Below are 13,594 nucleotides of genomic sequence, written 5' to 3'. Positions count from 1 at the left end.
ACTATGTAAGCTTGGGCATATGTTATAATTTCTATAAACATCAGTCTCCTTGATATAATATAAATATAGTAGTTAATAATACCTAACATGGAGAGCAGGAGGAACGGGGGGTGCAGGGGTTGTCTGGTCCAGGATTGGGAATTGATGGAACCACGGGATTAATGAATTGGGGATGCTTTTTGGAGGGTTGTGGAAATCAGTGACCATGGGATCAGTCATGAGGTAGCAAAGGGAAGAAATGGATCCTGGGTAGCAGAGCACAAATAAATTGGGAAAATAGGAAGCAGTTAGTTATTCATCTGTCAACTTCAAATTCATATAGCTTTTACTGTTCATTTCTTTATTGTAAATAATAATCTTTGTAACTTAAGTTTATCCTTTTGAGTAAGAGGAATGTACTGTCTTGATCATTGGGAGTACTGAGCAGAAAACAGAGCAGAGATTAGTTTGCTTGTTGTTAAGAAAATGTCGGGGCTTCCCTGGTGGCGCAGTGGTTGAGAGTCTGCCTGCCAATGCAGGGGACACGGGTTCGAGCCCTGGTCTGGGAGGATCCCACATGCCGCGGAGCGACTAGCCCCGTGAGCCACAATTACTGAGCCTGCGCGTCTGGAGCCTGTGCTCCGCAACAAGAAAGGCCGCGATAGTCAGAGGCCTGCGCACCGCGATGAGGAGTGGCCCCCACTTGCCACAACTAGAGAAAGCCCTCACACAGAAACAAAGAGTCAACACAGCCATAAATAAATAAATAAATAAATAAAAATTAAAAAAAAAAGATTTGTGCACATTACTGTATCTATAAAAAAAAAAAAAAGAAAATGTCATATTTACCTGAGGAAGCTTAAAAATCTGTTAGATTGGAGAAGAGGAGCTTCCTGCAGATCAGGAAGAAGCAGATTACAAGGAGTCTTCCAAGTCGCCATGAACTCGTTGGGGTGGGGTTGAACTGCGTTAGTGTATGACAGAGGTGGGAGTCACGCCTTGTTCCCCTGGTACTTGCATTATGAAGATGCCTACTACAGTTCAGTATTACTATTGCATTAAGAAGCCCTCTAGGACTTCTTAGTGAGAGGGTGAGAGGCCCGTGTACTGCAAAAAAAAAAAAAAAAAAGAAGACCTCCAGAAGTATTAGTCTAAAATACTGCTGATAGTAGTGCTGAATTTCTGTGAGCCCTAAAAGGTTGAGGGTCTCTTAAATGTGAAAAATATCTTGTCCATAGAAAAATATTCTTTATCAGTATTTCTTATACTAGTTCATTTTAATTATGAAACTAACATTTTTGTTTTGTGTTTTGTTTTTTTCAATAGGATGAAGAAAGTATTCCTATTATGTATAGGAATTTACCTGAATATAAGGAACTATTACAGTTTAAAAAGTTAAAAAAACAGAAACTTCAGCAAATGCAAGCCGAAAGTGGATTTGTGCAACATGTGGGCTTCAAGGTAAATTCTACTTAATTTTTCTATTCATTTAATTTTTGAAAGGATGATAAGATATATTTAAGGTGGTTTTCGGAGCTTTAAGCTCCACGACTTTCAAGCACACAGATAAAAGTAAGTTTAGCTCTTGTCCTGTTCATTTATACAAAGTAGTGTGCCACAGTTACTGGTGTCAAGAGATTTATGATTCAGTAAAGATAGAGAAGAAAAATATACAGGTATACTTTGAGGTAATATATGAGATGAGAAGTTTTTCTAGCTATTCCCCCACCCCAAATTTACTGAGATATAACTGACAAATAAAAACTGTACATATTTAAGGTGTACAAAAAATTTAAGATACAAAGAAAATTCACCTCGCATAGTTACCTTTTTTTTTTTTTGAGATAAGAACACTTAACATCTGCTCTCTCAGCAAATTTCAAGTATGCAATGCAGTATTATTAACTATAATTACCGTGTTGTACATTAGACCCCCAGAACTTATTCATCTTATAACTGAAAGTTTGTACCCTTTGACCAATGACAACACGCCCACCACTACCTCCCCCCCGCCCCCCAGCCCCTGGCAACCCTCAGCAACCTCCATTCTAATTCTTTGCTTCTGTGAATTTAACTTTTTTGGATTCTACGTTTAAGTGAGATCATATAGTATTTGTCTTTCTGTGTCTGATATATTTCACTTAGCATAATGTCCTTAGGTTTCATCCATATTGTCACAAATGGCAGGATTTCCTTCTGTTTTATGACTGAATAATATTCCTGTGTGTGTGTGTGTGTGTGTGTGTGTGTGTGTGTGTGTGTGTGTGTGTAGAGAAAGAGAGAGAACACATTTTCTTTATCCATTCATCCATAGAGGTATTTCTTTTGTTGTTGCTGTTGTTCATGGATCAGAAATTTCTTTTCCCCATTCAGATTCAGTTATCTCTGCTGTTTTTTGAGGGGCTAGTAGAAATACATTTATTCATGCCACAAAATTTTGAAATATCCATTTATGTTCCAGGCACTTTGCTAAGTGCTAGGGATTCAGCAGTAAACAAGATGGACTCACATCCTTCCCTATTCTGTTTTCATCTCATAAGTGATTTAGAGAAGTTAAATGAATGAATTAGTTGAGTGTGACTAGCCTGCATACTGGAGAGTAGTGAGAGGCTATTTAGTTGCCTTGGAAATTTTGCTAAGGAGTTTAAATTCTTCTAAAATGTTGGAGAAACTTTGAAGGATTTTAAGCAGAGTAACATGAAATTTGCATTTTGGACAGATCATTCTATTTCCTTAAACAATTACAACCCTTAGGAAGGCAGTGGGTTTAGAGTGGATAACTCTTAATCTCTGACTACAGTGTTGTTAAATTCTTTAAATAATAATTTGTTCATGTATATTTTTTATGTAATTGAAAAAAAATTAAGTGAAGGGGGAAAAAGATCATTCTGGCATTAGTATGGAGAATGGATAGGAAGAAAGCAAGGCTGAGGGCAGGGAGACTAGTTCGAGATTCTCTTCATTAATTTAGACAAAAGATGAGAATGTCCTGAACTTGACTGGTGGCTACAGAAATAGAGAGATTGACAGGTTTGAGAACACCTTAGACATTAGAACTGGCTATACTTGGTGGGATTGGAGGAAGTAAAATTGAGACCATGAACTACAGATTTGCTGGTAGTGGTACACATAAAAATACTGATGTATGCTGTGACTTAATAAATTTAAAACAAAATTCTTATACCTCTGATCCTCTGGAGTGGCTATTAGCCAGACTATATTAAATGATTTTATTTTCTTGATCTTTCAGTGGTCCTGCTTCTCCATTTAGAGATTTTCCTAATTGACAGCTATGTCTTTCCAGGAAGAAACTCTCTCCGCTTCTCATAATTTTGTTGTAAGACCCAGCTGTGGCTTGTTTGCCAGTCTGTCAGCCACTCTAGTTGGCCTGATGATCAAAGAAACTAGAAATGAGGTTTACTTTGATTTCCAAGATTGCGCAGAACACACCGAGGGCTACCACACTGCCACAACACTGAGAAAGAGCTAAATTTGCCTTTTCTTCATGGTGGGCATTGGTTATTAGGAGCCTTCAAGGCTTTGGAAAGTAACTCAGTACGATGAAAGTTCAGAGAGGATTTTGTGTTCACTTGGGTTTATGTTAGCTGTGGTAGCCTGTTTTAAGTAGTTCTGTAACATATTTGGATAGTTTTAACTATGGTATTAAGTCAGTGGTTCTCAATCCCAGTCATTGTACACTGGTCTGAGGTACCTTTCAAGTCAATAGCTACTAATAACCAAATGCCCAAGTTTGCCGATGATTTACTTAAGATTTTTAAAAATAAATTAAAGCATATTATGATGTTCCTCTCACCCATCTGTATTGTAGCTCAATCTTGAATGGATAGAGTTTCAGCTAGTTTGCTAGAAATTGTGCCTAATTTATAACCATTTTTTGTGTTATCCCACTGTATGGTGCATGGGGAGAGAGGAGAGAATGTCTATGTGCACATTATGTGTTGCCCAGCAGGAATAAAGAAAGCTTGAGAACGATATAGTTTAATACTTTTTCTCTCTGAATCTTTAATAGTGTGATAACTGTGGCATAGAACCTATCCAGGGTGTTCGGTGGCACTGCCAGGATTGTCCTCCAGAAATGTCTTTGGATTTCTGTGATTCTTGTTCAGACTGGTAAGTGTTATCTTTCATTGTAAGTCTTAAATTTTGACAAGAGCTTCTCAGACACTAGTGAGTTTGATTTCTAAACTGCTTAGAAAATCACCACATTTAATGGGTTGAACTTTGCTATTCTAGACAATTAAGAAATTTTCCTTAATGACACCATATCTCAAGTAACTTTCCATTAGAGATTTTGATAGATTAATGGATTTAAACAGGTAGAGCTGTGAGGAAGTTTGATAATATCTAGACCAAAATGCATCCAATGCCATGTAATGATGTGTTTGTGTGTGTGTGTGTGTTTTCTTTTCAGCCTTCATGAAACAGATATTCACAAGGAAGATCACCAACTAGAACCTGTTTATAGGTCAGAGACATTCTTAGACAGAGACTACTGTGTGTCCCAGGGCACCAGTTATAATTACCTTGACCCAAACTACTTTCCAGCAAACAGATGACATGGAAGAGAACATCGTATACTAGTCCTCTTCAACACATAGCAATGGTATCATTGTGAATTATGTGCACAGTTTGGAAAGATTCTCTACTTTCCCTGAAATGACACTCACAGCATGACAGCTTCCTGAGTGTTCTCGTCAACAGCTCTGCACCGTTGTGGCTCTAGATCACTGTTCAACAGCTGAACATTCCTGGTGAGCAAAAGGGTTTCCCTGGTGAAATTCTCACCACCACCTTAAAGCCTTTTAGGTGGTGATCTTAAATGGGTGAGATGGAAATGAGAGCACATATTAAAGAGAGAGTAAATTCCAAAGGTTTCAAAGAACTTGCTCATAACTATGCTAATGAGAAGACAAAGTATTTATATTAAAACAGTTTAGTAGCTTTCAGTTTTGTGAAAATAGTTTCCAGCACAGAAACTGACTTCCTTAGACAAAGTTTTAACCAATGATGGTGTTTGCTTCTAGGGTATATACACTTTAAAAGAACTCACTGTCCCAGTGGTGGCCGCTGATGGCCTTTAGTAAATTGGAGCTGCTTAACCATATTGATGTCTAATTTCTTTTAACCACAATGAACTGTCCTTATTACCAACAGTGAAGCACTACAGGAGGCAACTGTGGCATTGCTTCCTTAACCAACTCATGGTGTGTGAATGTTATGAAATTGTCACTCAGATATATTTTTTAAATGTAATGTTATATAAGATGATCATGTGATGTGTACAAACTATGGTGAAAAGTGCCAGTGGTAGTAACCGTGTAAAGTCTCTAATTCACAACATTAATTCCTTTAAAATACACAGCCTTCTGCCTCTGTATTTGGAGTTGTCAGTGCAACTCATTGAAGAAAACTGCCTAATAGAAAAATCATATATATGGTAATAATTTCCCTCTTTTGTAGTCTGCACAAGATCCATAAAAGATTGTATTTTTATTACTATTTAAACAAGTGATTAAATTTAGTCTGTGCAGTGAGCAAGAGTTCACATGCATTCTTTTATACTGCTGGATTTTGTTGTGCATCATTTAAAACATTTTGTATGTTTCTTCTTATCTGTGTATACAGTATGTTCTTGAATAATGTTCATTTGTCAGAAGAACTGTGAGAAATAAACTATGTGGATACTGTCTGTTTATATTATAGAATGCTTGTTGTGACTTCCTTCGGTTAGATTTTGGATTTTATTTTTACTAGTATTAAAACCAAAACAATTTTTTAAGGTTTTTTTTTTCTTTTTTCTTTTACCTATCTGTCCCTTAAAAAAGAGTAAGGGCTATATGATGGAAAAGAAGGTAAACTTGAGAAGCTCTGTAAAAGATGGTAATGTTTTCACTCAGTGTGTGTGCTGAAACACTAAACTAGGTTAACAAAAAAGAATATGTACCATGGTTAAAGAAAAAGACAATTATTAATGTCCAGATGTGAAAACTAAACTTAGGTTGAAAACTTGTAACCTAACCATCATTCTTTCTGACGAAATAAGCCCCCCTTGTGTTAAATAAGTGGTTTTTGAAAATCACTGTATTCCGTGGAAATTATTATTGACTACTGGAAAAGAAAATATAAATATTCTAAGATTGATTAAGTATACTGATGCAATTTTTAGAGTCTCCTGTTTTTTCCAATTTGAAATCAAGGGGACATTATTTACCAGTCCTCTTCAATACATTGCAGGGTACTGAAATCATACCCTGAATTTTTTTAATTGAGAAAAGTTAATATAATTTTAACTATAGAAATATGAGAATTTTAAAGTAATATATTGATTAAAGAATACTGATGATTTTGATAAAATATATCACATCAGAAGAAAAGGAAATGGACTTGAGTTAGAGTTTTTGCTCTGGAATTATTAGTTGGGGCAAGAAGAGGGGAATCATTAACATTCTGGGCATTTGGCTATTAAACTACAAGTGAATATGCCAGAGATCTACCTTCAACTTGTAGTAAAGTTGAAGTAGCACTTGATGGTAACTTCTGTAACTTCTGTGTTTGCATAGAAGTAATACCAGTCAGTTTTGGAGAGCCATTCAGAGCCATTCAAAAATCCCATAAAGTATGAAGTATGCTTTGAAAGAGTGATACAATTGATATTTATATAAGAAGAATAGACAAAATAAATCCACTTAAATGTATTTTTTTAAGGACAAAGATTTTGAGAATTTTGAGTAACAAAGAGGATTATTTTCTGCTTGAGCAAAGATGTGTTTATTTTGCATTTTTCAGCTCCAAGCAAATAGTCCTCACGGCTTTAAAAGGGTAGTAGTAGTGGTAATGTGTTTTGTTGTTGTTTTAATGTGAGGACTGCAGGAATGCACAGGGCTCTCATTTGCAAGTAGGTCTTCCATCTCCTACACAGAAGCATTGGTTGTAAAAGACAACATAGACCTACTTGTTAAAGCATCACTTATTTAGTAGTATTCAGTAGGTCAGTTGTATTTCCTGAAATATTCTGCTCAAGTTATTTGCTAAGAACTGAAGGAACTTTTAATGACACCTAAAACCACTGCTTTAATGTTTTTAGGCAGAGGGAATTTTGGTTGGTGTGTGATGTGTGCTAAGAATAATAGCAAACACGGATAGGGTGCTTGTTATGTGCCAAGCAAGCATACGGTAACGAATTTAATCCGTACAACCTTATGAGGCAGGTTCATTTTTATCCTGTTTTCATATGAGGAAATCTAGCCAGAGAGGTTAAGTAACTTGCCCAAGGTCATATAGTTAGTAAAGTGGTGATGCTTAGATTTTAACCCAGACAGATTGCTTCAGAGTCAGCGTCTGAGCAAGAATATTCCCTTTGTGTCAGGGGTCTCAGAGATGGTGGAGGTGGAGGTGTGCAGGAGTTGCTTTTCTGTCTTTTCTTCTGGTGCGGTATGCACCCTAGAGTACAAACGTGAGCACACGTCCAGGTTTATAGCTCAGAATAGAGCAGCATATCGGTGGATGGAGAAACCCATCGATCTGTGAAATCGTCTGCCCCATGACGAATTAGGAAAACACATAATTTACATATTCTAATTTGACAGCAGACATGTGGTCATGAGGCTTTAGGTGAAGCTGGGACTGAAGACTTGGGTCATCTGCCTCAGTTACGATTTGTTTCCCTGCATATTTGGTGCCTCTCACTTAACCTAATAGTATGCTGTGTCCATTTTTCTCTCCTTTTCTCTTTTGTTTAAATTAAATTGCAGAACACAACAATTTACTGAGGTATGAGGAACATTTTTTTATGAAATTAAAAAAATAATATATGACATGTATTAAGGATAAATACTTCGCAAATTTCTATGTTAGTTATAAACATAAGAGTGGCATGCTATATAAACTATACTTCTTACTGTGGATAACAAAGTTTGAAGGGCATTATTCTAGGTACACTGGGTAGATTGAAAGCCTCCAGATAACAAGTAGATTTTTACACAAGATTATGTCCTATTTAGGTTCTAAAGGTTTGTTTTTATTTCACATCTTGAAGAAAAATGGGCTTCTGTTTATATGATCCCAGAAAAAAAAAAAAACAAAAAAAAACAACCTTTTCCCCTACAGTTCAAGTAGCTGATTAAATGGATTTTTGAGCATGGTGTCACATTTAGCTCCATGAGGACAGAGACCATCCGTGTCTATCTTTATCCTTAGGGCCTGGCTCTTAGTAGATTCTCAATAAATATTTATTGGTAGTAGGACCAATGTTTTGGTTACATTTTTCTCTAGGAAGTTAGAGAAACCACCTATGTCTGAGTGTGTCTGTGAGTGCCTCTGTGGGACCCTTAGAGGGTTTGCCTCAGGAGATCTCCTTTACAGGGCTCTGGGAGGAATAAAGGATCATTACATCCTATTTTATCTGGAGGATGTGGTTCAAACCTGGGTGGCTGAGATTTTGGTTCTCTCTGGGACCCCATTTTCTGCCATGTTTTTAGAGTGATGTAATGTTAACTAGCATGGAAATTCTGGGTCCTAGTCTCAGTTGTGGAAGTGAGACCCTCAACAAATGTTGACAAAGAACTGCCTCTTATTGAGCACTGGGAACTAGTAAATGATTTACATGTATTATTAACCTGTTTAATCAGCACAGCACCTCTATGAGGTTGCTTACTATTGTGACCTCCATGGTGCAGATGAGAAAACTAAGGTTCAGAGGATTTAAATGTTAGCTCTCCATAATGACTGCTATGTGTGGGACTGAGGATACAGAGCCTTGCCCTTCTGAAGCTTATATTCTAATGCTGAAGACCTGCAGTAAACAAGTAAATAAAAAATACTATGTAATTTTACGCAGACATAAATGCTGTGAAGAAAAATAATGCTTGAAAAAAAAATGATGGACGGATCGGGACCAGCCTGCCATTTAGAGGGAATAATCAAAGAACACCTCAACAACAAGGGTAAAATTGAACAGAGACCTAAATGGAGTGAGGGAATGAGGCTTGTGGATAATCTGGAGGAAGAGGCAGGAGGAGAGCAAGGGCAAGGGCCCTGATCCAGTAGAGAGCTTAGCTTGTTCAGGCAACGTTAAGAGGGCCAGTGTAGCTTGAACCAAATGAGTAAGAGGCGAGTGGTAGTTGTTGAGGTGAGAGAGGGCAGAGGGCCAGATCAGGTGAGGCCTTGAATGTAGATCATTGTGAAGGAGTTTGGACTGTGTTCTGATGTCTTCTACATACAGACAAGGTCTTCTTCGAGGGGCAGAGACCTCTAAGGTCATTTCCTGCTTTAGTGACTTCAGTGATGTCATATCAAGCCATTCAAGTCAGTCAACCTGTTTTAACAGTTCTGTAGAAGACTTGCTTTGCACCTCTAGATACTCTTCTTCCGGGCAAAGCCATTTACCCCTGCTGATCTTTTTCAAGAGGGTGGCCAACTGCAGCCGTAAAAGCCATGGCTGGGCTTGTCTGCTGCCCTGCTGTCTATCAAAGCTGTGGTGGGCATGGGCTGTTGACCAATATGTGGTATGTGTTTAAAGAATGTTAATTCCTACAAAGAGTCACTTTGTGTTTTCTGGCACAACTGATAATTTTCATCCTGTAACTCTCTTTTTCTGATTTGCTCAAATACTCCTTGTCCTCCCCTGTAGAGAGTGTTACAACTCGGGGTAGTAATGAAGTATTTGACAACTGTGTGAGTTGTAGAAACATGCCCCTTTTTGTTAATAGAGGCGTAATTGTAACCAAAGAAATTTAATTTCTTCTTTAACAAACACTGACATTTCTGTTTAAGAATGACTGCTAGAGTAAAAGGAAATACCATGTATCATGAATTACACTGGAAGTTCTTTCTGTAATAGCTCAAAACTGGCCTATGGCCAAAATTAAAACCATATGAGCATATCATAAATCTCAACTCTTACTGTGTTTGCTTCTAATTCTGTTTGGAATAAGGCTTCAAATGCTTTCCAGAATGATGTGAGTTACAAATAAATAGAAAAAGAGTTATCCTGTGTTCCATTTACTTTATTTATACATATCCATTTCAAGAAAAAAAAAAGATTTAAAAAATACAATTCTGTCCCAGAAATGGATCCTTATCTGCACAACCATTGAAGAAAAAAAATCATGCAAACGGAAACTATGGTCTTTTTTAGTGACTGAGTGGAAGATGCAGTTATTCCAGTAGAATATATAAGAAACTCTTATTTGGCAACTGATAGCACAAAAGAGAAACCAAACTTCACCGGTTTGATTTGAGGAAACACAATTTTACATACGGATAAAGGGTTTGCAAACCCCTGGAAAAGGCCTGTATGGAACAGATACAGCATTAGGATCTGTTAAACATGGTGTACTGACATGCCCTTTCCACCCAGGTCAGTTTTGTTACTATATTTCTTACTTGCTTGGTAACTAAATAGATAATCATTTAAAACCAAAGCCATAAGTTGACATTAGTCCAGTGAATGTGATAACAAACCACCGCATGCTTTTAAATTCTGTGTGGTCATTGGTTTTAACGTATAATTCCCCCAATGCACCACCAGGTATAGAAGAGACTAGGTTATTAGATAATTTATTCATTTTGTTCACTTAGCCAATACGACACTATTCCAAGTAGCCAGTATCATAGAAATGAATAGAGAAATGTTACCGGTGACTAGTCTAGATTTTGCTATCTTGGAAAAGCTATACAATTTCACATATAAAAAAGCTCATCACATTTTTTCAAATTTAATCAAATTTGTTATGAACAATGGGTGGTCTCGTCAACCCAATCTCTTCAGCTCTGAGCTGGATGAGACTTGAGGAAACAGCGTCCAGAGGAAGAGGCCCAGGCCTGCCCCCCATCTTAAGGGCCTTAATCAGGTAACAAGAGATAAATCTTCAGAAGAGGAAGGAAGATGTGATGGGGCGTTAGGGATGCTAACTCCTCCCTATCTGCGAGAGTAGAACCGAATGATCAGACTCCAGTAAGTCCTGAAGGCACAACTGACACAGATGGGCACTGCACTGCTGTTCATGTACTAATCTAGCTCAGAGGTGATAGAAAAGTGTGCTGCTGTGAGTGCAGACAGCTGTCTGCCTTAGGAAGAAAAGGTTGGATAATACCAAATACACCATGCATGATTTCCAGACACCTCTTGGGTCAAGCTGGGAAGCAAACAGCAATGTCAGGATTTGGGGGTGGGGGGCATACAAAAGGTTTAAATGGAAACATACAGTGTTATGGGATGAACTTTCAATATTTTTCTCTGTCTCCACTCTCCTTAACATACATGCATTTTTGCCTTCAGAAAATAGAGTCAATAGCTGTGCAGAGTTGAAGAAAAACTTCCTCTGGCGTCCCCTCTGCATTTATCTATGTTAAGGAAAGAAAGAGAAAGTTAGTCTTAAGAAATGTTTGTAAATAAGGCCACTTTTAGTAATAAAAAGATTACCCGCTTATAAGTTGCTGTGCAAAATTTTAAAACACGGGACTCCAAAATCACAGAGAAAAGAGTAGTTGTTTAAAAACTATGTGCCTAATCAAAAAAACAAGACACGACCACACACCTATTAAAATGGGCAAAATCTAAAACACGTCATCAAATACTGGTGAGGATGTGGAGCAACAGGAACTCTCATTCTTTGCTGATGGGAATGCAAAAGGGTACAGTCACTTGGGAAAAGAGTTCGGCAGTTTCTTACAAATTAAACATTCTTAGCATATGATCCAGCAGCCTGTGCTCTGGTACTTACCCAAAGGAGTAGAAAACGTATGTCCACACAAAATGCTGCACACATGTTTATAGGAGCTTTATTCATGATTGCCAAAACTTGGAAGCAACCGAGATGTCCTTAGGTGAGTGGATAAATAAACTGTGGTACATCCAAACAATGGGATATCATTTAGTGCTCAAAAGAAATGAGCTCTCAAGCCATGAAAAGACTTGGAGGAAACTTAAATGCATATTACTAAATGAAAGAAGCCAATCTCAAAAGGCTGCATACAATATGACATAATGGAAAAATGGCAAAACTGTGGAGACAGTAAAAAAGATCGAGAGCTGGGGGGAGAGAAATGAGTAGGTGGAATGCAGGATTTTTATGGTAGTGAAACTATTCTGTGTGATACTATAATGGTGGATACATGTCGCTATACATTTGTCAAAACCCATAGAACGTGCAACGCCAAGAGTGAACCCTAATGTAAACTATGGACTTTGAATGGTAATGATGTGTTGATGTAGGTTCATCAGTTATAACGAATGTGCTACTCCTGTGTGGGATATTTTTGTTCTGGGTTTTTTTTTTTTTTTTTTTTTTTGGCCACACCGCGTGGCTTACAGGATCTCTGTTCCCTGACCAGGGATTGAACCCAGGCCCCCTGCAGTGAAAGCTCAGAATCCTAACCGCTAGGCCACCGGGGAACTCCATGTGGGATGTTGATAGTGGGAGAGGTTGTGTGTGTTTTGGGACACGGGGAATATGAGAACTCTACTTTGTGCTCAAGTTTGCTGTGAACCTACAGCCTGTCTAACAACAACAGCAAGAGCTGGGTGCTTATTGAGGTAGATAAAGTATTGTTAAAGGTCATGGAAAGGCTTTGAGTTAGTTAAAATGAGACTTCTGAGTGTTCTGGAGTGTTTGGAGCAGGGTAGGAATAGGGCAGAGGCTGGGGGATGAGAAGGACGGGTGTGGAAAAGAAAGCAAAAGTTGAGACCTCAACTTGCAGGTGTGCTAAGTGCTAAGGGCAGAGCCCTCTTGGAGATTGTTGATACGCCAGGGCAAGGAGCCAACAACAGAGGAAGTAGGAGGGAGCTGATTTCCCGGGCATGAAGGCACCACCACCCCCTCCTCTCAACATTTCCTAACATTGTGCCAACCACTGAGATTTGTCCCACCGCACATGTAGCATCCATAGAAAGTAGAGGCCTGGTGATCCGAATGAGACTCATGGAAGGGGTGGGGTTGTAAGCTTGCTAAAATGCAGCTTTTTCATACTTCATCTCCAGAGGTTCTCATTTGGTGAGTTTCGGCTGGGCCTTCTAATCCGTGAATTTAAACAAGTTCTACAGATGATTTTGATGTGGGTCATCTCGGACCACACTTTGAGAAACTCTAGATGATTGCTTCAGTTCCTGTCTACCTTCTTTGTGCAAATGAGTTTTGATTTCACAACCCCTGGGATTCCAGAGGTAGAATGAATGCTCAAAAGGAAAAAAAAAAAAAAGTACACATTTAGGGACTTCCCTGGTGGTCCAGGGGGTAAGACTCCACACTCCCAATGCAAGGGGGCCCGGGTTCAATCCCTGGTCAGGGAACTAGATCCCACATGCCGCAACTAAGAGTTCGCACGCCACAACAAAGATCCCGTGTGCCACAACTAAGACCCGGCACAGCCAGATAAAAAAAAAAAAGTACACATTTAAATATCCTAGAAAATAGATAATAACGATGTTTGTAGAAGCATTGTTTGTAGTAGTCCCAAACTGGAAAAATTGCAAATGTCCATCAGCAGTAGATGGATAAATAAATTGTGGCATAGTCATGTAATGGAATACTATAGTAATGGAAAAAACAAACAAACTACAGCTACATCCAGCAACATGGATTAATCTCACAAGGTT

General features: G+C 38.3%; 2 protein-coding genes across 10 annotated transcripts in view; one reads left to right on the top strand and one right to left on the bottom strand.

The window, feature by feature from the left end:
- ZZZ3 (zinc finger ZZ-type containing 3) overlaps nt 1-5,705 on the top strand; it is a 111,964-nt gene extending 106,259 nt beyond the window's left edge. For all 4 annotated transcript variants that reach the window (XM_082615672.1, XM_082615673.1, XM_082615670.1 and 1 more), the window contains 3 exons: nt 1,306-1,440; nt 4,010-4,110; nt 4,412-5,705. In XM_082615672.1, coding sequence (XP_082471798.1) covers nt 1,306-1,440; nt 4,010-4,110; nt 4,412-4,556 — 381 coding nt within the window. In that variant the 3' untranslated portion in view covers nt 4,557-5,705. The remainder of the gene's footprint in view (nt 1-1,305; nt 1,441-4,009; nt 4,111-4,411) is intronic.
- Nucleotides 5,706-10,843: 5,138 nt separating this feature from the next.
- Nucleotides 10,844-13,594, bottom strand: part of AK5 (adenylate kinase 5) — a gene marked incomplete at its 5' end in the record, with an annotated part of 242,780 nt that continues 240,029 nt past the window's right edge. For 5 of the 6 annotated variants that reach the window (XM_082612417.1, XM_082612415.1, XM_082612419.1 and 2 more), the window contains one exon: nt 10,844-11,343. In XM_082612417.1, coding sequence (XP_082468543.1) covers nt 11,288-11,343 — 56 coding nt within the window. In that variant the 3' untranslated portion in view covers nt 10,844-11,287. The remainder of the gene's footprint in view (nt 11,344-13,594) is intronic. The other variant, XM_082612416.1, reaches the window with a different exon arrangement.

This window comes from Mesoplodon mirus (assembly GCF_964341445.2).
Source record: "Mesoplodon mirus genome assembly, chromosome: 3".
Lineage (NCBI taxonomy): Eukaryota > Metazoa > Chordata > Mammalia > Artiodactyla > Ziphiidae > Mesoplodon > Mesoplodon mirus.
Note: the sequence above shows the minus strand (reverse complement) of the source record. Positions and strands in the feature narration are given on the sequence as shown.